Source organism: Chionomys nivalis, chromosome 13 (genome assembly GCF_950005125.1).
Source record: "Chionomys nivalis chromosome 13, mChiNiv1.1, whole genome shotgun sequence".
NCBI lineage: Eukaryota > Metazoa > Chordata > Mammalia > Rodentia > Cricetidae > Chionomys > Chionomys nivalis.
Window position 1 is genome coordinate 18,255,819 of NC_080098.1, and position 26,789 is coordinate 18,282,607.

Sequence of the window (26,789 nt, forward strand, 5' to 3'; positions counted from 1 at the left end):
TGGTGGCCAGAGAGAGCTCCTTATCCACCTTGCAGGCAATGTGGTTACAGGTGCACATCACTCTGTCTGGATGTTATGTGGATATTGAGATTCAAACTTAGATACCTGTGCTCATATGGCAAACACAGTTGACCCACTGAACCATCTCTCCAACTCTTGATCTTTTTTATAGAACCTTTTCAGATTAACTAAAGAAATATCATCTGGGGCAGACTCTGTATGAGATGTTTATTAATTAAAATTAGCTGACCCACAATTATCAGAATCTTAACATTGTGATAATTTCTTATTAGCCCTATATATGTATTACTAGTTAATGGTGACTCTCCAATGCATAGAGATATTGAAAACCATGCAATTCCCCTTATGGCTCTATCATTGTCTAGAGTCATGAATCTTCTAAGTTCTGCTGACAGCCAGAGAAGATAGTTGTGGGAAACAAATGCATTATTCCCCCGAACACTGGCCTACAAAGTACATGGATCATTTCAGTTTCCATCCCACTGAGAAAACTGGACATGAAGTCATTCCTGCCTTCAATGAACAATGGGAGAGCAAACAGAATACAGTCTCTATAAAGACATGCAACACCCCAAAGTTGTAAGAGGATATTAGATGGTAATTAACATTCTACAAACTGAGAGAAAATATGACGTCTAGTCAGAAGCCATCAGCAAGACTCTGGGAGCTATCACTTAGTTCTTTTGCAAAATGAGGAGATGATGAGGGAAACATATGTAGTCAAAAACCCCATTTTGCCTGGCGGTGGTGGCGCACGCCTTTAATCCCAGCACTCGGGAGGCAGAGGCAGGCGGATCTCTGTGAGTTCGAGGCCAGCCTGGTCTACAAGAGCTAGTTCCAGGACAGGAACCAAAAGCTACGGAGAAACCCTGTCTCGAAAAATCAAAAAAAAAAAAAATTTCCCAAGAATGAGCACCAGTCCCATGGAAGCCAAGGCTTTCATACCTGGAAAGTCTCGCTCCACCGAAGTCCACTGCCATCCATTGTTTCCCCCTTTGATGTGTCATCTTTGTCATCCCTGGAATATGACAGGGAGGATGACTTTCAGTGAAGAAGGCTCCTTAGGTTCAGGTGAGGACTCCAAGCAGAAAGGCCTATATGGTGAGCAGTAGACAGACAGAAGCGTGTGGCAAGATGACATTACTGAACAACTACTAATGCCTTGGGTTTTGGTTCTGAATTTCTTGTTATATGAGAAAATTATTTCTGTTTTATTTAACGGCTATTGCACTATTATTTTGGAGTTTCAGTTAGTGAACAATAACAATCCTAACTGACATAATGAGATTCCCCACACATGTAGTTCACTATTTCTTGGAACAAGAGAATGCCGATGCTTATGTTTTGAGGTAAGGTCCCATGTAGACCAGGCAGGCTTCCAATGGTTTTTGTAACAGAAGATGACGTTGAACTCCTGGTCTTCCTGGATCCACCTCTCACGTACTGAAATTGTAGGCCTACACCACCACCCTTGTCTAGAATGCTGTTCTTAAAGTAACTTTCTTCATCTTTTCAAAAGTCATGAACTAACACTGTCTCAAAAGATCCCCAAAGTATCAATATATACATTAAGAACCCAGCTATTTCAGTAAACCTATCACAATAATTTGGTAAATTATCCCCTAGAAGCTTAAAAACTAAACAGTGTATCTAGCATTGGTACAAACAACATGAAAAAAATTTAAAAAAAATAACATTTAAGCAACATGTGATAAGGTAATTGTTGTTTATAATTAAAGGAAGTATACTACAGGCAGGGAAGCTTAGTATTTAATTGAATGGGAAGAAGAAATTTATCCTCTACATTTAATAAAAAGTAGATTATATTAAAGCAAAATGTAAAAAAAATTAGCATACTATATTAGTTGATTTTCTCACTGTTGTGATCAAACACATTAAGAAAAACTAGGCATGGAAGGAAGAAGAGGAAGAAGGAAGGGAGGGTTTATTTGGGTTCACTGGATTGAGGGAATACTATCTATCCTGGAAGGAAAGGCATGACTGCAGGAAGAGGAGGTGGCTGCTTCGGTTGCATACTCAGTCAGGAAGCAGAGTGGTCATTGGTTCACCTTCTTTTCCCCAACCCCTGGGATGGCGCTGCTCGTGTTTACAGTGCATCTTCCTTCCCTGGTTATGCTCTGGAGAGGCCATGACAGAAATGGTCATCCGTGTGCTTCCTAGGTGATTCTGAAGATTAGCTATCACATAGATAAATGGGAGAATATTGATAAATGAAGCCATAAGGTAGCCAAAGTGCCTTTCATATCTAGCAGATAACAAAATGATATAGTCAGTATAGTCAGTTGGGAACCTAAGAATGAGTTTATGAATAAGTTGCCAAAAAAATCACATAACTAACTTCCACCTGACTTTATGACCATGAAAGAAATGAGACAAATGAGAATTGTTTCCAAAATTTCTTCAAAACAGATATGTTTCCAGAAAGTGTCCATTTTTCAATTTGTAGATTTGGTTATAATTTTTTCATGTCCACTGTGGGAAGAGTTGTCCCTAACTCCATTTTATTTCTTGTGATGCTGATTCATTGGTTTTATTTTGGGGCCTCATAACTTACAAACTGACAATGTGTGGAAAAAAGAAAATTCATTCCCTTCTGATTTCCTTGGCTCCAGTGAGCCTTCTATAATAACATATAAATAAAGCATGTATTGCATATATATTTTTAAAAAGTCAATGCCATACTTGCCAACAGCCTTCATTAGTGAAGATAAACCTGTAGTTTGGATATTAATTTTTCTATAGTATGGGGGTGAATCAATTCTGTCCTACTTCTTGCTATTGTTATTTATGACTTTCAAAAGTATAGAGCCTTGAAAAACCAAACTCCAGAAACATGACTGGCTGGAAAACAATATGAAATATTGTTTTATAATGAAATAGTTAGGTTTTCCTGGTATATTAACCTATTAAACATTTTATTTTTTATTCACACTTAAATAAGTATCCCTGCTACCAGTGGGTTAAAGTGTGGCCTTTCTGGGTTTTTTTTGTTTTGTTTTGTTTTTGTTTTTGTTTTTGTTTTGCCTAGAAAGCTTCTTGTTGAACAGTATGAATAGATGTTACCCCATAATTAGAATTAATGCATAGTGGGGTTTTTTTGGCATATGGCGACTTGAGGAAGTAAATGCCAAGTGTCAATTATTCAATAAGGAGTCCATGTTTTCTTTTTTTCCTGCTGAGAAATGGCTGGACAAGAGAAATCTGTCCAAAAAATAATAATAATCTTTGTGACCATCACTGCTGGCCACATGGTCTGATGAATCACTGTGGGAGGTGGCAAACTGAAAGTTTAAATGACCATGAGCAAAATTAAAATATAAAAATATGATTAAAGTAGGAAACAAAATCTTAGAAGCATAGTCACTTTATCTCAATAGAATGAGTGGAAAAATTGAAACAATATTTAAACACACACACCTTTTTAAAGCCAAGTCACTAATTACTTGCAGACATCACCAAAGGAGACAATAAAAACCTTACAATATATTTAATGTAGAATAAGTTTTTATGTTAGAAAATGTGGCGTTTATGAAAATCTGTCACTCAGAAGCAAATTACTACTGTGGTTTTGCAATATATTTCCCCTCTATGTTCATAAGTCTTTTTATTTAAATACACCTTGTGGTGCTAGAGAAAAATATGAGCAGGACAGATCATGCTCAAATCAAACCCATATATCATTTTAATGATGCATTTGGGACTGGAGATGCGGCTCAGTTGGTTTAGTGCTCGCCTAGCCTGAAAAAAAGGCTGAGGTTCAGTCCTCAGCACTTCATAAACCAGGAGAGGTGGTATATGCCTGTAACTCCAGCACGGGGGAGGTAGAGGAAGGGGGATCAAAAATTGTCATCCTTGATTCACGAACAGTCAAGCCTCAAAGTAAACACGAACTGTCCCACAAGAGTGGCTGAGGTACACCTGTTTTACGTGGTATCTGGGCCAGGTCCAATGATATAAAATTAATATAACCATAAAATGAAAAGAAAAAATCTCAAAGATAGATGGAAAGATCAAAACTCTTGGTTGGACCCATTTTGACTGTATTATAAATAAAACACGTCATTGGTGAAAAGATTTCCCATGTGTTGCAATAGCCAGAGTCATCATTGGAATGCCCTCAACTGGAATCAGAACGCCTCGCAGTGACCCAGATTCACCTCAGCATGAGAGAATCAAGAGTGAACTTGTCCACTAAGGCTAGGCCCCAATTGGTCCTTGTTTCCTATTTATAGATAACAGTGAGGCCTAAAACACCCCCTAGGTCTTCCTAATCACATAAACCTTGTTCTTGCCACTGAGACTAATTTTAGCAATATCAGTAACTTTATCAGTAACCTTAAGCCTTAAGATTCCTAGGTCACTCTGCTCTCTTGCATTTTACTTCTTCTATATCCGCCCCCTTGAACTTCTACTGGGTCCCCAAATACCCTCTGGGCCCATAACGCACCATCAGCATACTTCATTGTCCTCAAGTTTATTTCTATGTTTGTGATTTTATTCTTTACCAAATGGGTGGCAGGCTCTGCTCTCAGACCCACAGCACTAAGCATGGGAAAATGTAAGAGTTCTTACTCTGCAATGGAGTTTCCAGAACACTCTTCTTCCCCTCTGCTTTTACCTTCAATCATGCCTTATGTTATATTTATCGCTTCCCTCTTCTTAGTAAGTCTGTTTCATGGGAACCATGTATCTATACCTTTAACCTTTCTCATGGTAATTCTTCCCAATAGTTTTGGAAAAATCAATGTAAAACAAGAGTCTTTTAATCCCTTGAGCTTCCAATTCCAAGGACTACTCTCCAGCAGTAAGATTATATTATCATTGTCATACCCAAGAAATACTCATGTATTGCAAAACTTCCCCAAGACACCGATTTTCTTCATTCTGTTCCATGACCACCATCGCTGAACATCAAAGCCCCTCGTCTCGCCTTCTTTCACCCCACCCCTCTTTCCCGACTACCACAATCACCACAACTTCGATCCTGTCTCCTCTTACTCTTCTCATCCACTTCAGTGTCTTCTTCTCTTTCTCACATCCCCCTGGATGTCTTGGTTCCATGTGGATGCATCCACCATTGCTTTTCTTTCCTAGCTTCAGGGAGCGAATGAAGTCCTGAGTGAATGTGTATGTTGTAGAAATAAGCAAAGCTATGCCAAGGACCACAATGCCTCAGACCGGTGTCTTCTTCAATTTCTTTCTTCAAAGATTTAAAGTTCTTGTCACACAAGTCTTCCACTTGTTTAGTTAGAATTACTCCAAGATACTTTATGCAATTTGTGGCTATTGTGAAGGGTGATGTTTCTTTGATTTCTTTCCCGGCCCATTTATCATCTGTGTAAAGGAGGACTACTGATTTTTTTTTTTGAGTTAATCTTGCTTTCTGCTACATTACTGAAAGTGTTTATGAGTTGTAGAAGTTCCTTGGTGGAGTTTTTGGGGTCGCTTAAGTAAATTATCATATCATCAGCAAATAATGAGTATTTGACTGTTCCTCAGACTGGAACGGCAAGGGTTTCCTGTGATAGGCTCAGAAAGAAGGCAAATCTCTCTCTTCTTCACGTACAGATGTGAATGATGACTACAGTCTGAATCTGCTCCCCTAATTCTACCAAGATTATCTAACCCTCCTCTTGCTCTGTGTTTCCGGGCTGTTGTTGGTGCCTCTTCATTAGATTGCATGGTCTACCCAATCCCAGCTTTTTTTTTTTCTTTTTTTTTTATGTGTGCCTGTTGTTTCTTCATGCCCTTCTTTGAAGACAATCCCTGGGTACCAGATTCTATCCAATCCCACTTCCACAGCATTACTTCAGAATGGCTCTCTGTGCCCTTTATCATCGTGTGTGTGTGTGTATGTGTGTGTGTGTTGTACTGAATTATTCTCATGTATATGCAAATGTGCCATTATTTTTCAGAAGTTGTTTTTAAATTTTTTTATGATTCCCATTTCATTCCACTATGTAATTTCTTGCCCCTCTTTGAAAGGTAAAAGTTTTGAGGGATTTTTACTCTCTAGCTGTTCCCATTTTTATTCTCCCCCTCCCGTGTGTGTGCACGCATGTGTATTTTTATCTCTTTTTTTTCTGTCTCTGTCTATCTCTATTCTCTCCCCTTCACTCCCCTTTTACCTCCTGCTCCCCCCACCCCACCATGAGGAGAATAAGGCAGGAAATGAGTATTTTTCTCTATCCCTCCTGACTGTATTGTCTTAATACAGAGTTTCTCACTTAATGAGATCACAACTAGGCTAGTATCTCAGAGACCACTCAGAATCTGCTTTTCTCCTCTATCCAGTGCTGGGGTTACACACATGTGTAGCCAAGCTTGGATTTCTATGTGGATGTTAGAGATTCTAAACAAGTCTTCATGCTTGCAGAACAAATCTTACTCACTGAGCCATCTCTCAAGCCCCCCTTTACTCACTATTACCCTTTCAGATTCTCTAAGAAAAGTTCCTGGTATCACTTTCAGCTGAGATATTTGGCAAGTAGAGGACAGAAGATGTTAAGAGGAATCCTGGCATCCTAAAGTCCAAGAATCAGAAATTTTGGTGTCTTGGCACAGGAGAAAATGGATATTTTTCTTAAATAAATGGCATTCCCCTTTCCCATTTCCGTCCTAGGAAGACACTCGAAGGGACGAACGATATCCAGTGATACTGTGGTGGTGGGTGATCTTTGTTCACTTCTTACTCTGTTTCTCATGTTACCTCCCCTATTTCAAAATTAGCATACAAGTGTGCTAATGTATTATATATTTTGTATGCTCTCATCAGTGAAGCTTCTTGCAGTAAATGGAAATTAACAAAAAGATTCACAACTGGAAAATGTGCGGGTGTTTTTTTCTTGTTAAGTATAGACTTCTCAACATCAGACTCTTGTTCACTCTCAAGTTCCAAATCAAATACTGACAATGCTGCATGGTACACACACAATGTTTAGTAAGTATTTGTTAAAAACCAGTTTTCATAGCAATTTCTGTTTGTAGGAGTAAACTGTGAAATCTTAGTTTAAATACATCAAAGCAAGAATTAACAAAAGAACTTAATTTTAGGAATAAACAAGTCATGTGTCCAAAGTGTATGTTGTCTCCAGCAATAGAGACTTACCTTCAAGTTCCAGAAGGCAACAGAAGTCAATGGCAATATCCTGCATTGTTTTGGGAATCTCTTGAATTTCCCTCAACAACAAACTTGGAGGGAGGTTTCCCACATCTGGCACTAGAGCTTCTCTTAGAGAAATATGACTCTTGGGTCTGTATCGTCACTCATATATGATGTGGGATGCCCTTCTGATTATGTGTTGTTTTATTGTCTGGTAAATAAGCCTCTTGACCAATGGCTTGGCAGAGAAAAGCTAGGCAGGAAGTTCAAACAAAGATACAGAAGGAGAGATTAGGTGGAGTCGAAGAGATGCCATGTAGCCAACAAAGGAGAAAGAGGTCTGAACATTACCTGTAAGCCATGAGCCTAGTGGTCAAACATAAACTACTAGAAATGAGTTGATTTATAGTTAGAGCTAGCCAGTAAGAAGCCTATGTTAGCCCCTGAATAAGTATTTTATGAGCAACTATGGGAACTAGTGAGTGGGACAGAAACCAGTCCAGGGGGCCAGGGGGACAGAGAAAACTTACAGTCACACATATATAATTTTAAGTAAACATAAAATGATATAACCCCTATGGCTTTTTTCAAGCATATTTAGTGGTATTTATCTCTCCCCCTTCTCTCTCCCTTTCCCGTTTCTCATTCCTTCCTTCACAGTACCTGTATCTTACTACCATCTTTCTCCATAGGACTCCTTCTGCCACCCTCAGGGTCTCTTCTTACTTTACTGGTTTCTGAGCTACTCCAGTATTTGGGGAGGGGTGACCATATTTTTAATGAAATTTTGTTTATACTTTTAAGCATCTAGTTTTGGCCCCAGCTACAAACAATGTGACCCACGGCAATGACCTGCCAACAGTGGCACAAACGTTATTGGAGTAACCCACCACTTTTTTTTTTTTTATTGCATGAAAGACCTATGTCGTAAGTGTATCATCCTTGTTGTATCTGTTTCCTTGGAACTGCTCACTACCTCTGCTCTTGAAGTCTTCCAGCTCCTCCTTTGTATAGCTCCCTGGGCCTTGAAGAAAGAGCTCTGATAAAGATATCCCAATATGGGCTGGATGCTGTAAGTCTCTCACCTTCTGCATGTAGTCCAGTTGTAGGTCTCTGCATTAGTTGCTATCTACTGTAAGAAGAAGCTTTTCTGGTCAAGTGATGAACTGTTCTATGGGTATAGCATCATCTCATCAGGAGTCATTTTATTGCTTTGTTCATTTAGCAGAAGAATACTAATATGTTTTCTCAAGGACTCATGAGGTCCTTGAACACTATAATAGTATGGGTTTGCAGAACCCGAGTATGGCTTCTATTTCATCTTAGTTTCATCGTGTTGTTTGTTTTGACCTTTATTTTTTGTATTTATATTGTTTAGAGAGAGGGAAAAAATGAGAGCAAGAGAAAATGAGAATTCATGATGAAGTTAGGAGGGGATGGAGGTGAGAAAATTTAGGAACAATTGGGAAAGGGAAAATAAGATTATCAAAACATATTGTGTGCACAAAAATTTAAATAAAAATATCAACCTTTCGCCAGGTGGTGGTGACACAGGCCTTTAATCTCATCACTTAGGAGGCAGAGGCAGGCAGATCTCTGAGTTCAAGGTCAGCCTGTTCTACAACAGCTACTTCTAAAACAGGCTCCAAAGAAACCTTGTCTCAAAAAACCTTTCTAATGCTCAGGAAACTTTGAAACTTTGAAGAAGAAGCAACAGCAGACATATAAGAGTTAGAAGATACTGCAGGGCAGGAAGCTATGACATGCCAACTTGTGGACACAGTGTAGTCACTGAATTACAAACTCACAAAGCTATGAATGCCTGACTGGGTCTTCACAATGGTCAGGACAAATGAAACAAACCCAAAAGTCAAGAGTATGGGGAAGGTTCAAGTAGGGAGGTAGGGTATGCAAACGAATAAGAAGAGATAATGAAGGTAGGAAAGACCAGGGTAATTAGAGTTCATTGTATCCATGTAGGAGGTTGGAAAAGTATAAATTTAATTAATTTCTAAAGTAGGACCTCAATAAAAATGCAGTCATTTTCAGCCAGAGTAGGAGAAGTATACATCATTTGTCTGAAGTGTAATTTTGTATAAAATGACTTTAATTTTTATTACTGTATTTTATGTGTATGAATATCATGACTTCATGCATGTCTATCACCACATATATATATATGTATATATATGTGTGTGTATATATATATATATATGGTGCTCAGAGAGACTAGAGCCACTAGAACCACAGTTACTGATAATTGTGAGCTATCATGTTGGTGCTAAGAATCAAAGTCAGGCCCTCTGCAAGATCAGCCAGATAGTTAATGGTTGAGCCATCTGTCCAGCCATGGAAAACAACTTCGAATTTGTATTTCCTTTCTCATACTTTGACAACTATTTGTTTTCTTAAAAATAAAATCCATAATTTTAATGACTAAAATTTAAAGTGACTAAATTTATTAAAAATCAAATTGTAGCATTATATGACACTTTTCCTTCTCTACAAGGGTTTAGTCTAGTGGGAAGAACACAAAAAAGAATTGGTGTACAGAAACCTAGTGCAGTAGAAGGTTCATAAAATACATACGGAATAAATATGAAAAATATATGAAAGAAATCTAAACTGGAAAACACAACTGGGGAGACAAAGCCCCAAACAGACTTCTATCACTACCAAATGAAACTTTCAGTGCCAGGAATGAGTTACATCTAATTGAGTTGTTGGCCAAAGGGGCCTCATGGAAACCTCCAAACAACTCTGGCTATTCTTAAAGCTGTTGGTTGCTCTCCACAAACTGATTATAAGGTCCTCTTCCTGAAGATAATGGAGAAGATGGGCTGGTGCCTACCTAGAGCCTTCACCCCTACTGACTAGTGCTCATGGTATTGTAAGGTGCTCTGCATACTACCAAAGGAGAAAGGTAAACACCAACCCAGGTCCAAACCCTTTGATCTACAATGGTGACCTGTCTGCAGGATATGCTGGTGAAATACTGGCACAAAAGTTACCGGAGTAACCAACCACTATCTAATGGAGTTAAGGCCCACTCCATGAGATGGAACCCATGCCCAGAAGTGCTTGGTAGCCAAGAACCCAAGATGTAGATAGGCCATGGACCTAGGGAAGAACCAAGTATTATTGTTCTGATAAAGCATAGCAATAAAATTTCTCCTAATGACATTCTTCTGTACCTATCAATCAGTGTCTGGCTCAGTCATCATCAGAGAAGTTTCCACTTGCAGTAGATAGGAGTAAATGCAGAGCCTCAGAACTGGACAATATGTAGAAAGAAAGAGACCTTGGAACACTCAGTCCTAAATGGGGTGTCTCCATCAAATTTCTCCCCTCAGGGATCAGGGAAGTAACAGAAAAAGTGTAAGAGCCAGTGGGGACAAAGGACACCAAGGAAGAAGGCCTTGGTACACTACTAAGTTCTGATGCAGTATGAACTCACTGAGACTGTCGCAGCAAGCACAGAGCCTACATAGGACTAAATCAGATGGGGTCCCAGTGCTGAGAGGGGAAACAGACACAAGCTCCCATTCCTAACCCTTCCCAGCTGATAACAAGTGACAAAGGAAAGCTTAGTTTCCTCCAGTGGAGTCTCACTGGGTACACAAATGATGCTTAAGGCCCAATTCCCAGCATTAGATGGCCAACTAACACTGAACCCAATGGTTTTTTGAAGATTTGTGTCCCACAATACTTTGTCTGGGCTTCTTATTTTTTTCCTCACAGATCTTTTGTTTATATGGTATGGTTTTTGATTTTATTTTTAGGGGTTTTCTATGTGTGCAGATGTGTGTGTCTCCACAACTATATTTCTTATCCCTTCCCTTTGACTCTTTCCTTTTCTGTTTACTTGTTTAGTCCTGTTCTGGTTTGCTTCTTTCTGTTTCATCTTATTTTACTATAACAGTATACTACTACTATATTCTGATGAGAAAGAAAAAGGTGTAGATTGAGTAGGTGGGAAAAAGGGAAGGATCTAGAACATCATGGAGGGGAAACCATAATCAGAATATATTGAATAAAAATACTTCATCCCTGTAGTCATTTCATATATGTGCATTTTCTATGTTTAAAGCATTTATTCTGTTTTATAAATCTTTTATTGTGTATTTTTATGGTATATAACATGATGTTATAAAAATATAGATAAATATTAAGCTGGTTACCATATTGAACCAAATTAGTATTTAAAAAGAAAACAAAACATTGTAAGAGAAAGATATTTCAAATGTGAAGATTAAGAATCCTCCTACGTCTCCATGGCACCTTCTCTGTACTGGTTCCAGATCTCCATGGCACCTTCTCTGTACTGGTCCGAGGTCTCCATGACACCTTCTCTGTACTGGTCCCAGGTCTCCATGACACCTTCTCTGTACTGGTCCCAGGTCTCCATGACACCTTCTCTGTACTGGTCCCAGGTCTCCATGACACCTTCTCTGTACTGGTCCAAGGTCTCCATGACACATTCTCTGTACTGGTCCCAGATCTCCATGGCACCTTCTCTGTACTGGTCCGAGGTCTCCATGACACCTTCTCTGTACTGGTCCAAGGTCTCCATGACACATTCTCTGTACTGGTCCCAGATCTCCATGGCACCTTCTCTGTACTGGTCCGAGGTCTCCATGACACCTTCTCTGTACTGGTCCCACGTCTCCATGGCACCTTCTCTGTACTGGTCCAAGGTCTCCATGACACATTCTCTGTACTGGTCCCAGATCTCCATGGCACCTTCTCTGTACTGGTCCGAGGTCTCCATGACACCTTCTCTGTACTGGTCCAAGGTCTCCATGACACATTCTCTGTACTGGTCCCAGATCTCCATGGCACCTTCTCTGTACTGGTCCGAGGTCTCCATGACACCTTCTCTGTACTGGTCCCACGTCTCCATGGCACCTTCTCTGTACTGGTCCCAGGTCTCCATGACACCTTCTCTGTACTGGTCCCACGTCTCCATGGCACCTTCTCTGTACTGGTCCCAGGTCTCCATGACACCTTCTCTGTACTGGTCCCAGGTCTCCATGACACCTTTTCTGTACTGGTCCCAGGTCTCCATGACACATTCTCTGTACTGGTCCCAGATCTCCATGGCACCTTCTCTGTATTGGATGCAGCTGAAGAAACCATGAAGACCCAGGAATAAATATTCATTTCTAACTGAATTAATATCTGAATAGACATTTTTGTACTAAAAATAATAACAAGAATAAATGAATTATTTAAAGATAAGAATGGAAATATTATGCCATTTAACTCTATCCAATAGTTGTTAATATTTGGTAGAACATATTCAAGGAAAGATGAGATCATCTTTTCTGGAAAAGCACATGATTCTAATACTGTTGGTTTTCTACAGTATAATCCACCATTTACACCCACACCAGTTGAGAACTTAAGATTGAGAAAACTTTTATGGGCTTCACTCAGACAATAATTTCTTAAACTTCCATGTTGATCTAGTGGCTATGAAATATAAAATGTAGCATTTTTACAGGAGGGAAATCAACATATAGGAACTATCCCACCTATCAAAGTCATGGGATTATGAATTCCCAGAGTCCTGTCATAAATATTAGGATAGTCTTAATGACACCACTGACTGCAGTGTGCAAGTGTGATTATAATAATGTCAGCTTGGCACTCTAATTTTTCTAAGAAGTAAAATTTTAATAATTTGAATATTCAATTCAAAAAAAATTCATTGAAAATTCTCATGTTAATGACAAACTTCTCTGCTCTCGCTTTTATTGTCTCCTTGTTTGTCATGAGCTGTAATTTTCTTTTTTCTTTGTCAGATCATGAAACACATATAAGTGTTACAATATTTATTGAACAGCAAAAAAAGAAACTGTACCAACTTTTAGATCAATTCCTCTTTTCTAAATTCGCAACAATAATTGGCTCTTCTTTCCCTAGAGACTCTGACACATTAGTAATCTGAGTTAAGCCCCTGAAGTATTTATGCTAAACAAACAAGAGGTCTACTTAACTACAGCAAAGCAAACCTACTCACCTATTAGTTTTGATCAATTGCTTGGTGGTTACTTTCATTAGACTGTTTAATTTGGACCACAATTAGAGTTTATCCTTTTAAAAGATAGAGTAGAGTCCCCAGCCATTAATTATAGGTTCCGACTACAGTGGGTCACAAGATGAATGTTACATTCCTCCCCTGATAGCCCAGTTCAGTGAAACAGTCCATTCCTCTTTGCTGAAGCTGTTCCTGCAGCTCCAATATTAAAAACTTAAGTTTCTTCCTGAAGAATGTTGGAATCTCTGAGATACTTTCGAATATGTCTCCTTAGAATACAGATCAACTAAATGAATCCGCAAATGCTGTGTTTGTATGGATGTAAGTACATATATAACTTATAAATTGAGGTAGAAATATTAAACAATATTCAACTGCCTCTTTACTAATGTGATGAAAAGTAGTATCAGCTCCTAGTTTCTCCAGCTCCGAGTGACCTATTCATCTGAAAGGCAATGGCAGAATAAAAATAAGTGAGATCCTTGCCTTGCAGGAACTGATGGAACTGAAAATGCATGAAATTAAACAGGCACAAAGACTATCAGATTGTTTCCCTTACATGTGATGTCTCAAATGTTGATTTTGTAGAAGTCAAGAATAGGAGAATAGTCACCAGAGGGAATCTAGGCGGTGGGGGCAAGGAAAGTTTTGTGAGTGTATTCAAAGTTTTAGAGAAGAACAAGAACTTGTTATGTTATTTTGAACATAGGTTGCACATATTATACTACACATTTCAAACAGCTACAAGTAAGGCATCAGTTATATGCAAATTTGAAGTAGGAGGGTTGGTCATTTGTCTATGTGTTACTTTCATTGGTTAATAAAGAAACTGCCTTGGCCCTTTAGTAGGATAGAAAATTAGGTAGGCAGAGAAGACAGAACAGAATGCTGGGAGGAAGAAGCTGAGTCAGGCAGTCGCCATGATTCTGTTACCCGAGACAGACGCAGGTTAAGATCTTTCCTGGTAAGCCACCTCGTGGTGCTACACAGATTACTAAATATGAGTTAAAGCAAGATGTGAGAATTAGCCAATAAGAGGCTAGAACTAATGGGCCAACCAGTGTTTAAAAGAATACAATTTGTCGCCGGGCGGTGATGGCGCACACCTTTAATCCCAGCATTCGGGAGGCAGAGGCAGGCGGATCTCTGTGAGTTCGAGACCAGCCTGGTCTACAAGAGCTAGTTCCAGGACAGGAACCAAAACCACAGAGAAACCCTGTCTCGAAAAACCAAAAAAAAAAAAAAAAAAAAAAAAAAAAAAAAAAAAAAAAAAAGAATACAATTTGTGTGTTCTTATTTCGGGGGCTAAGCTAGCCGTGTGGGAGCCGTGTGGTGGAAAGTGGCCCACTGTTCCATACTACACAGATTCAGAATTTATATAGAAATCTGACACATTAAAAACTTCAAAGTAGCTTAGTTGATGTTGAAAACAAAACAACAAAACTTAAAACCTATCAACCTAGAATTCTGCACCTGACAAAGTTGTTCTTCAAAAGTGAGGAAGGAATAAGGACTCTTGCAAACAAAAGAAAATAGGATGTATCTGTAGTTGACCCACCCTACAGAAATAAAAGAAATTAATTATGAAGGAGAAACATGACATAGATCAGAAACTTGAATCTACACAAAGAAAAAAATACTTTGCAAAATGATTGATGTGGGATTCCCCTTTATATGCTCTGACTACCAATAGTGAGTAAGGAAACTGCCTTGGCCTGTTGATAGAGACATGGAAAACTGAACAGAATGCTGGGAGAGAGGAGGCAGAGACAGTGAGGAGCCATGAAGCCGCCACCAGAGACAGACATGCTGAAACTTTGCTGGTAGGCCATGACCTCGTGGTAAAGCACAGATTAATGGAGATGGGATAAATTAAGATGTAAGAATTAGCCAATAAGAAGCTATACCTAATGGGCCAAGTAGTGATTTAAATAATACAGTTTTGTATGGTTATTTTCAGGTCTAAGCTGCCAGGTGGCCGAGAAATAAGTGGTTTCCTCCCTCCAACAAATGATCAAGTGAAGATAAAAGAAAATTCTTTATTTTTAATTGATCTAAAAAAACCAATAATTTGTTCAAAAAGTGATAGAAAAAGTGTATTCAGTTGCATAGGCTTATATGTATTTATAATCTCATATATGTATAAAATTAATGACAATGATACAAGAAAGAAAAATTGTTATTACTGTATTATTACAAAGAATTATAAAGCACTCATACCTTCTATGAAGAGACCTAGAGTTCATTGAACATAGACTCAAAATAGCAACAAATCTATATTAGCAATTATAATAAAATTACTAAATATTATGTTTTAAATTTTTTAAAAATATTTTCTTTAAAAGTGTTTTACATACCAACCAGTTTTTCTTCCATCCCCTTTTCCCACTCTCCCCCTACACAACCCCCCCATCTACTCCTCAGAAAAGGGAAGGCCTCCCATGGGAACTCTACAAAGTCTGGCATATCAAGTTGAGGCAGGACCAAGTTCCACCACTCTGTATCTCAGATGAGCAAAGTATCCCTCCATAGGGAATGGACTTTAAAATGCCAGTTCATGCACTAGGGATAAAAAATCCTGGTCCTACTACCAGTGGCCTCATAGACTACTCAAGCCAGAGAACTGTCACCCACATTTAGAGGGCCTAGTTTGGTATTAGGTAAGTTCCCCAGTGATTAGTCCAGAATCAGTGAGGTACCACTAGTTCAAGTCAGCTGTCTCTAGGAGACTACTTCCTAAGTATAACACCAGTGGCACAGACACTGAAAGCAACAATTAATAAATGGCACTTCCTGAAACTAAGAAGCTTTTATAAGGCAAAGGACACAGTGAATAAGACAAAATGGCAGCCTACAGAATGGAAAAAGATATTCACCAACCTCACATCTGACAGAGAACTGATATTCAAAATATATAAAGAACTTAAGAAACTAGGCATCAAGATACCAAATAATCCAATTTAAAAATGGGATATAGATCTAAACAGAGAATTCTCAACAGAAGAAACTCAAATGACTAAAAGACATTTAAGAAATTTCTCAACAACATTAGCCATCAGGGAAATGCAAATCAAAATGACTCTGTGTTAGAGCCCACAAGACTGTACAGTAAATATACACCTGACAGATTCATAAAGGCAGACCTACATGTGTACATCTTATAGGGCAACAAGAGTAGGACTGAGCCAGCAACCTGGGCCAGAGCAGGCCTGGGATGGTGAAATCCACTGAAGCAGGAACGGATCCAGACCAGGGATATTTACGGAAGCAGGACTGGGCCAGCAGCCTAGGTCAGAGCAGGCCTGAGACAGCAAACTTCACAGGAGCAGGTACAGGGGAGCAACTGCTAAGCAAGTAGGCCAGAGCCAGAGACTGCTGCAGGTCCAGGCATGAATCTGGGACCTTAGATGAAGTAGACCTGAGCTACATGTCTGGGTGTGAGTCTGAGGCTTCTGAGGAAGTAGGCCTGAGCCAGGTACTCTGCAGGTCCAGGTGCACGCAAGTCTGGGATCTCTGAGGGGGAAGATCAGAGCCAGAGACCTTTGCAGGACCAACCACAAGCCAGGGACCTCCACAGGAGCAGATTCAGACCAGGGGCATTTACAGAAACAGGTCTGAGCCAGCAACCTAGACTAGGACAGGCCTGAGACATCAAACCCCACAGTAGCAGAGCAAACCCCAGGGGCGCTGAGTAACTTCCTGGAACATGGAGTGACCAACAAGGTAACTAGAATCATGACACTGACTGTAATGATCTGTTCTGTCCCTTTAAGAGACAAGCCATGTCCACTCCCTCCTCTGCCAAGGCAAACTGATCTTCAGCTTCCAGCCTGAGTCCTTCCTTTTTCAGTCTCTGTCTTGAAGAGGCAGCTTCTGTCTCTCCCTTCTCCCCACTTCTTCCCTTCCCTCTTTCTCTCTCTCTTTCTTTCTCTCTCTCTCTCTCTCTCTCTCTGCCTCTCTCTCTGCTCTTCTCCCCTTCTCCCTTTTCCCCTCCATAACACACTAAATAAATATCCAACCTCACTCTGCATGGCATACCCATCCATGTCTCTGTCTCTCCCTGCCACCACATGGTTCCCTGCCCAGAACCAGTTGCCTTCAGAGACCTGCTGTGGTCTTGTGGTATGCGCATCTGTCTATCTCTTCTTGTGGGATTAGCTGCCCAATTGAGGTCTCTCACCCACCACATGGTTACCTGCCTGGGACTCCTGGCCCACTGCAGCCACTACAGGAACTGTGCCATCCCTGCCTGGGACTGCCTGCACTCGGGACCTGCTGCCCACTGCCTGCTGCCACTTCAGGGACCTGCAGCATGGACTTGTGGCCTGCTGCCCACTTCAGCCACTTGGGCATTTTACTTTTACCATTATACTGACAGTACTATGAGGAACAGCCATCTGAGCCTTGGATCCATTGGCACCTAGAAGATTAACAACCAGAGTCAGAGAAAGCCCCAACCACACCAATTAGAGGAAAAGATGAGTAGAAAGGGTAAGAACACATGCAATATCACAAAAAGCAACAAGACACCAGTAAAATCTAGAGACCCTACAACAACAAGACTTAAACAATCAAATATAGATGAAGCAGAAGAAAATGACCTAAAAAAATAACTTCAGGAGAATGTTTGAGACTCTTAAAAAAAAGAGAAATCCCCTCAAAGAAATGGAGGAAAAGACAAACAAAAAATGGAAAAAAATGAATAAATCCCTTAAAGAAAACCAAGAAAAAACGATCAAACATATGAAAGAAACTATTCAAGACTTGAAAACTGAAATAGAGATAATAAAGAAAGCACAAGCCAAGGTAATTATAGAAACAGAAATCATGAGATCATATTTGGTAACAAAACAAAACAAACCTCAACAGATACCAAAAAATTGGAATAATGCCATGTATCTTATCAGATCACCATGGCTTAAGACTAGAATTCAACAGCAACACTAATTCCAGAGAGTCCACAAACACATGGAAATCAAACTATACTCACCTGAATCATCAATGGGTCAAGGAAGAAATAAAGGGAGAAATTAAAGACTTCCTAAAATTCAATGAAAATGACCACACAACCATACCTAAATTTATGGGACACAATGAAGTCTGTGTTAAGAGGAAAGTTCATAGCACTAAATGCCTACATAAAGAAGCTAGAAAAATCTCACACTAGTGAATTAACGGAACATTTGAAAATTTTAGAGCAAAAAGAAGCAAATTCACCTAAGAGAACTAGATGGCAGGAAATAATCAAATTGAGAGATGAAATCAACAAAATAGAAACAAAGAAAACAATACAAAGAATCAATGAGACAAAGAGTTGGTTCTTTGAGAAAATCAACAAAATAGACAAACCTTTATCCAAACTAACCAAAAGTCAGAGAGAGAGCATCCAAATTAACAAAATAAGAAATGAAAAAGGGGACATAATAGATGAAGGAAGTACAGAGAATCATCACATCATATTTCAAAAACCTGTACTCCACAAAATTGAAAAACTCAAAGGAAATGGACAATTTTTTGAATAAATACCACTTACCAAAATTAAATCAAGACCAGATAAGCAAATTAAACAGACCTATAATTTGCTGAAGAAATAGAAACAGTAATCAAAACTTCCAACCAAAAATAAAGCCAGGACCAGATGGTTTCAGCTCAGAATTCTACAAGACTTTCAAAGAACTAATACCAATACTCCTCAAATTGTTCCCCACAATAGAAACAGAAGGAACATTGCCAAACTCTTTTTATGAGACAATTGCCCTGATACCAAAACTACATAAAGACATTACTAAGATAGAGAATTACAGATCAATCTCACTCATGAACACTCATGCAAAATTATTAAATAAAATACTGGCAAACCAAAGCCAAGAACACATCAGAACCATCATCAACCAATATTCAATACTAATGTCCTTCACACAGTTTTGGTTTCAGGCCATGTAGGCAGGGCACCAGGGATGTTTAGTAACTTTAACTAATGGTTTGGAATACCAGGTATTTCCCCTTGAATGCTGGCTCTTTCCTGGGTCAGGCCACCTGTTCCAGAGTACTGCTTTGTCAGGTTTTACCTGCCCTTTTTGTGATTTTGATAGGCCTATTATCATTGTGCTTGCCTATGGAATTTTCCAACTATGTCTGTAAAAACTAGAAACGTTGTAGAGATCACCCCTTATTATTATTCTTTTCCTATTTACTTCTTCCCCTTATTCTCCTTTCTTCTCCTTTTACTTCTCCTTCTCCTTATTCTCCCCCTTATTTTTCTTCTTTTCCACACCCCTTCACTTCACTTTTTCCACCTGTACAAAAAATAAAGAACAATGAGAGGTAATGCATTTGAGTTATTTTTTTTTTTATCCTCAGATCCTCGCCTGCCATAAACATCCAATTCTGAGCCATGAGGGGTACTGCGGCTGGTACTCAAGGCCCCCAATAACTCTGAGGTATCATCTTACACCTGTCAGAATGGCTAAGATAAAAATAAAACACTGAGGACAGCTTATTCTGGAGAGGATGAGGAGTAAGGGGAATACTCCTCCACTGCTGGTGGGTGTGCAAACTTTTCTAGCCACTTTGGAAATCAATCAGTATGTTGGTTTCTCAAAAAATTTGAAATCAATCTACCTCAAGACCCAGCAATATCACCACTCCTGGAAAGGTTGCACATTCATACCACAAGGACATTTTCCCAGATATGTTCATAGCAACATTATTTGTAATAGCTAGAACCTGGAAACAAACTGAATGCCCCTCAACCAAAGAATGGATAAAGAAAATGTGGTGCATTTACACAATGCAGTGGAATATTACTCAGCAGCAAAAAACAATGATATCTAGAAATTTGCAGGCAAATGGATGCAACTAGAAAAAATACCATCCTGAGTGAGGTACTCCAGACCCAGAAAGACTCACTCATAAGTGGAAATTAGATGTAAAGGAAAGGATAATCAGGCTACAATACATAACCCCTGAGGAGCCAGGTAATGAAGACACTAAGAGAGACCTACATGGGTGCTCTTGGGGAGGGGAAATAGATAAGATCTCTGGAGTAAACCTGGAGTGGGAAGGGCAGGATAAAGAGGAGGGGAAGAGAACAGGAAGGAATGGGATGGTTGAGTTGGGGGAGAGAGAGAGCGCGTGCAAGGAAAGATATATCTTGACAGAGGGATAAGGATAGGGAGAAACCTGGTGCTAGGGAAACTCCCAGGAATCCACAAGGATGACCCCACCTAAGAATCTTAGTAATAATGGAGAGGGTGCTTGAACTGGCTATTTTATGTAATCAGAATAATGACCACCCTAATTGTCATCATAAAACCTTCATCTAGTAACTGATGGAAGCAGATGCTGGGATTCACAGTTGAGCATAATTATGACCAAAAAAAATATGTTTTTAAACTTTTGAAATATATCGTAAACATTTTCATTCATGTTAACGCCTCTTACCTTGTTCATGCTCACATGATGGCCCCTTCTCTACCAGTGTTCCTCCTCTTCTCCTACGTTGCTTTTGTGGAAGTCTTGTTCGGGTAGCTGTTCTCGCGGTATGTTCATTACACTGACCATGTCATCCTCAACAAAGAGTTCGGTAAGAATCACTTTCTGATTGAATTGAGGCCCCCTCTGTGGGAACACATACCTGCTACTGAAAACCAAAGCAAAAAAAAAAAAAAAAAAAAAAAAAAAAAAAAACGTGCTGGAGGTTTCACAGGACCTTTGGAGGAATTTACTACTTATATTAAGCTAAATAGATACATAGGCTAATTTCTTTCTTATATATATTCATAACGTAGGACTAGTGTGGTGGCTTGCTTGGCCAGAGATGCTGCTTTCTTCAGTGGGCCAGGGTAAATAAAAAAAATCAATAACTGATCAAAATGTTAAAAACAAAGTACTCTTAAGTTCTCAGTTCTAAGCAGGCCATCTACCTCATCACCTGAAAGACCCAAAGACTGTGATGGAAAAGGAGGCAGAAAGACAGTAAGGTCTTTCTTAGCTGGGAAATAGGCCGGTGAGTGTGGAACTCTGTCTTTGGATCAAAATTCATATTCTTAGAGAGTATTGCAATGGACGGGGTGGTCTAGATGTTCTGTGTAATGCTCAGCATTCAAAAAAAGAAAAGAAACCCTATCTAAAAACAAAAGCAAGAACCCCAAAACCAAACAGAAACCTAAACCATGAAATAGTAAATCTTTAAATGATAAGTAAAAGTCAAAAAATTTTTCATGCCCTATCCCACTCCAGAGATTGGAGTCGGGCAATTTATTAGTGTTCTATACAAATATATAAATATTTTGTTAATATTAAAGGAAAATATCTCTAGCAAAAATAGAAAAGGTGTCCTTTCTATAATACAAGCCATTTAATGATTTACTGTGATTAGTCCTCAACAGCTAGCTGAACACCATGACAGCTGAAGAACACTCATGACAAATTGTACCTGTTGAAACATTGTTGCGAAAACCCTAAAAAATTAGTGAAGGAAACATAGTAATGGATGAAAAATACTCTCCATCCTCACTATTTCATTCTCTCAGAATGCTGAGTGGTTCATGATTAGCATACTTGTGGTTGTGAATCACAGCATTGGTATACTAAATTCTTTATTAGTACAGTAAAAGAAAACCATTTTTAGTAGATATAGTAAAAGCACACAATAAACCTCAATATCCATTCATGACAAAAATTACACTCTCTGGGAGTTCAATGAGGCAAACTATTCAAATATACTAAAGAATACCTTAAAAATTCAAAATTCAGCATCCAAGAAATGTATTATGTTGTAAAACATTTAAAATTCTGCTTGGTCTAAAAACGAAAAGTTCGAGTTTTAATGTTTCATGTAACATTATAATCAGAATTCTAATTAATACAACAGGACATGGTAAGGTTTCAAATATAATAATTTTATAGCATTGCAAACCTATTAGAATGGGTTAAAAAAATAAAGTGTGTGTGGTGTGTGTGTGTGTGTGGTGTGCATGTGGTGTGTGCATGTGGTGTGTGCATGTGGTGTGTGTGCACACGTGCACATGGGTGTGTGTTTTACTGGTGATTGAATTTAGGGCTTTCACTAGATCGGCAAGCACTCCGTCACTGAGAGGCACTAAATCCAGTACTGGGTTTTTAAAAATTTGTTTGTTTATTTGGATATTTAATTAGTATTTTCATGCCTTTGTGTTTTTTATGCATACTATGGAATAGCTGCAGTATTTGGGAAAAAACTTGGTTAATCCTACTTAGATTGTAGATTCATGAGTTTTTTACTAGGTAAATTTGAATATAAAGGTCTTCCCCTTAATTTGTGTTTAATTGCCATTTTCAGTTTCTCTCTACTAAAAAAAAATGGTAAGTGCCTCTTGAGAAGATACATATTCCTCTGTTTAAAATCTGGATTTTTCTTCTTTTTTGTGTGTTTATAAAGAATTTGAAAAGTAGAATTTTCATGGCAGACAGCATCAAGATAAACTGTTTTCTTCTATGTTTGATGCTGGGCTAATAAAGGTTTGAATGTGTTATGTTCATTATTTGGAAATCCAGCCTTGGCCTCAAAATGAGTAAAACAGCAAAGATAAATCAGCAATATTCTGAAATTTTATTTTAAATTTTAGATAACTTAGAGCTAGACCAAAAATGGGTAAAGATAATTGATAAAAGAAAAATTGCCATATCATACTTAACATTTTAAATTAGCTATTTATGTTAAAACATGATTACAACATTTTCCCCTTTGCCATATCTCCCTGCTAATACTCCATGTCTTCTTGGGCCTTCACATGACCACTCTCACGCTCTCAAATTGTGACTTTTTTCTTTGATTATTATACATAAATATGACATGCTGAGTGCTTTTTGTTATTTGTGTGTATGATTATTTTGAAAAATTAATAAAACTATTATAATTAAAGTTTTTTTTAAAAAGTTTGCTTATTGTTTTGAGACCGATTTCACATTGTCTAGGCAGGCTTTGGGCATGGTGATCCCCCTGCCTCAGCTTTTCAGTTGATTACAGGGTTGCATCAATAGGACTGGTAATAAAATCTTTTTTTATTTCATAACAAATGAAAGGAAATTTTTGAAAAAAGGGTAAACACCAAAATAGTAAACATATTTGCAAAGTAATTGATAAATTTTAGAGTCATTAATTTGCAAAGATCTCTTGGAAGCAAATATTAGGCTATAGTTAATTTTCTTGCAATCTGGGGATTATAAAGTGGTATTATTTTGATATTGTCTTGATTTCTTAGTTTCATACAAAGTAAAGCATTTTTAAAAGTAATTTTGTCATAAATTTCCTCTTTCAGCAATCACCTGCGTGCATCTCTGTGGGTTTTCCTTCCTGGACTGTATACTCAGGAGACACTGCTGTGTGGACTCATGTATACATTTTTGACTCTCAATGTATTGGGCTGTCGCGACCAGTGTTTCTGGTGTTTCTTGAAACACAAGACGCTTTGTTGTTTTATTCATTCTTTGAGAATTTCATATGCGTATGCAGTGTACTTTGATGACATTAATCCCACAAGGCTCTGCATCTAATCTGTGTTGTCCTCATGTGCATGACTGTGGAGCCACTTCAGAGCTAATCTTTCTCTTCTCACTAGTGGTTCATGGTAGCTTGTTTAGAGATCTTCCCTACTTGAAATTGTATTTTTGGTTTTTTTTTGTTTTTTAAAATATTTATTTATTATGTATACAATATTCTGTCTGTGTGTATGCCTGAAGGCCAGAAGAGGGCGCCAGACCTCTTTACAGATGGTTGTGAGCCACCATGTGGTTGCTGGGAATTGAACTCAGGACCTTTGGAAGAGCAGGCAATGCTCTTAACCACTAAGCCATCTCTCCAGCCCCTGTATTTTTGTTTTAAATGTTTGATAGTTCATCCCATTTGACTGTGTTTCTTTTACCATCCCTCTGCCCATACTATATTTTATGTATCATCACAGTTTATGCTTTTGGTTAGGGTTAGTTCCTGGCCTCATGGTTTCTTCACCAAACTTCGTTTGCATATTCTTGACTGTCTTTTATCATATGACTTTTCCAATCATTGAGTCAGGGTTCATGTAAAAGTTGTTAAGATTTTGCTTCAGTTCACCCCATTTTTACAACATCAAACCCACACATTAATATGAATTTACTACCCTTCTCTTTCAGCCCCTGAGATAACATTTTACAGTTCTTCTCATCAAGTTCTCTTATACTGTTTAAAATGTTTATCTTTTGGCTATATTAGCAATCATTGTCTATTTTAAATGCTGTTTTAATATATAACTTGAATTTTTACATTGTAGATGCAATAGTGGAGATGTATGATGTGTTTTATATGCTGGCCTTTCCTCTTAGTCTTTTGATTGCTTGTGACTGAAAAGCACTTTGTTCCTGTCTTCAAAATGGGAGCAGTCGATGATGTCTCTGTCATAGCGTGATCGGATGGGCAGAAATGAACCTGAAACACAAGCATGGGAACCACTGTTTCACAGCTACCAAATTCTGTATCTCCAAGTCACCCATATGTAATTTGCTCCTTAAAATAAAAATAATTTCCCAATAAAAGCAATAGCTTCAATAGCAGTAAATAATGATAAGTTAGTAATTTGCAATTTCACCATGAATAAAGAAAAATCAACAGAGAAAAAGGTGATTTTATTTTTATTTTTTGCAATTATTTTTCTCAGATTGTGAATTTCTAAATGTGTCTTCTCGAAAGAGCATAAAAGAGCACTATATTCTAGGAGCTGATAAAGTAAAATCTTACCCTCATCTCTTGAAAAGTTTAAATCTTTTAAGAATATGACTACTTACTGTGCATCTCATTTCTTTGCCTACAAAATATGATTAATGGCACTAATCTGGAGACAATTTATGGCGAAGATGCAAGAGGCAGAGCGGAATCTGAAATGTAATTTTTGCCCCTTATCAAGGGAAGCAGGTAGAGTAAGAGTCTGCATTATTCAGTTGCTGAATAGCCCTAATGTTTAAAATTATTAGACGCCCGCACACGCTGCAGACAGGAAAGAGTTCCCTCTGTAAACTCTACCTCTCTTTTTAAATTAACACGTTGTTTGGAAAGAAAGACAATTGAATCAGGTATCTCAAAATCATCTTTATTATTTTTTGCCCATTTATTTACAAATGCTTTGCTCCGGGCCCTGCCTAATTATGTCCTCAGGTTTCTGCGTGTTTTTAATGCAGCTGAAATAATGAGCGTATTTCGAACACTGATTGCTAAGTGCAGCCTCCTGTTGCCCTTGGAAAAGTTCTGCTATAGTGAGTGGTTGGTATTTAAATTCCCATAAATTTTCCCTGTGTAGCTGAGCTGCTAAAAGGTAAAACAGAACAATCTTGATCTGCTTGATATTCATTAGTAAAAGGCATCAAGAAAATACACATGAAATAGCCCTGAATGTGCAACAAAAAAAATATAGCCCTATTAAAGAGGAAAAGCAATGATGCTGGAAAGATGTCTCCATGGTTGCACGTATGGCTCTTGCAGGAGTTGGAGTTGGTTCACTGCAGCCACAAGGAGCAGTCACAACTTCTGCAACTCCAGTCACAGAGGATATAATCACCCCTTCTGGCCTCTGCACATACCTGCACTCATATGCAAAAAAAATAATTCTTAAAAAAAGATAAATTTTTAAGAAATGTAAAGGGATGGTAGATGTATCATCATCTGGTTTTTAGAAGACTGCTCACTTCCAAATCAGGTAGCAATCTAGATATATTATTTTCTAGAGGATCTTAAAAGAAAATGGTGACTCTTCAATTTCTAGCACTTTCTTCTAATGTCTAATATTAGAACCTTGTAAAGTTTCATATGAAATAAATCAAACCAATACTATCTCACATATATGCATGGACAAGAAAAATTGTTTAAAACCTGAGGTTTCATGGTCTAATGTCAATCAACCATCTTTTGATTCAGTTGTCTCCCAGTCTACATGCCCTGGTCAGATCACATCCTCAATAAAACCATTTCTTTTTCATGTAAAGAGCATGTTATCTATGATATCTGAGTATAGCATGTTCCTATCCCAGCAAGAGGTAGACAAACCAGTGGACCGTGATGGGGAGTGTGCCTTGGGCTGCCATGGAAGCAGCAACCAGGTACAATCGAGTGCAGTTGTAGGGCAGTCCGTTCTTTCTATTAAGAATTAAAGTGAGAAAAGTCACATGGGGAGAGTTTTCGAGATTCCATATTTAAAATTGAAGACAAAAAGAAAACAATGAGTTATAAAATAAAGAGAATGGGGAAACCTATATTATTTGAACCACTAATCATATTCCAATCCCTTGCTTTCCTTTGCTGTTTTTCTCCTCCTATTTTTCACACTCTTCTACATGTCCATACATGAATCTTAAAATGCTAACCCTTTACTGACATAAGTCTAAACAGACATATTTATTTCACCTATCCGTATCCTCATTACACACACTGGTGTTGAAACTCCCACCAGGCAGATGGGAGCTTCCGCTACTCTTCTGAAATTCATGATAAGGAAATCAGCGTTTCACACAAACACCACAGATTGCCATGTAACTCCACAGAAACTGACCACACAGGATGAAAAAAGCCAGGCAAATCAAAAGTAATATATTCAATTA

The 26,789-nt window shown here is 38.4% G+C and overlaps 1 protein-coding gene across 1 annotated transcript; it reads right to left on the reverse strand.

The window, feature by feature from the left end:
* Positions 1–11,408: 11,408 nt before the first annotated feature.
* Positions 11,409–12,245, reverse strand: LOC130886111 (apolipoprotein A-I-like). Its single transcript, XM_057788013.1, has one exon. The coding sequence runs from the start codon at positions 12,243–12,245 to the stop codon at positions 11,409–11,411; it is 837 nt and encodes a 278-aa protein (XP_057643996.1).
* Between the last annotated feature and the right edge of the window lie 14,544 nt (positions 12,246–26,789).

Bases quoted from the DNA above. Each gene is read 5' to 3' on its own strand.
- LOC130886111 (XM_057788013.1), bottom strand. From the start codon at position 12,245: ATGGAGATCTGGGACCAGTACAGAGAATGTGTCATGGAGACCTGGGAC.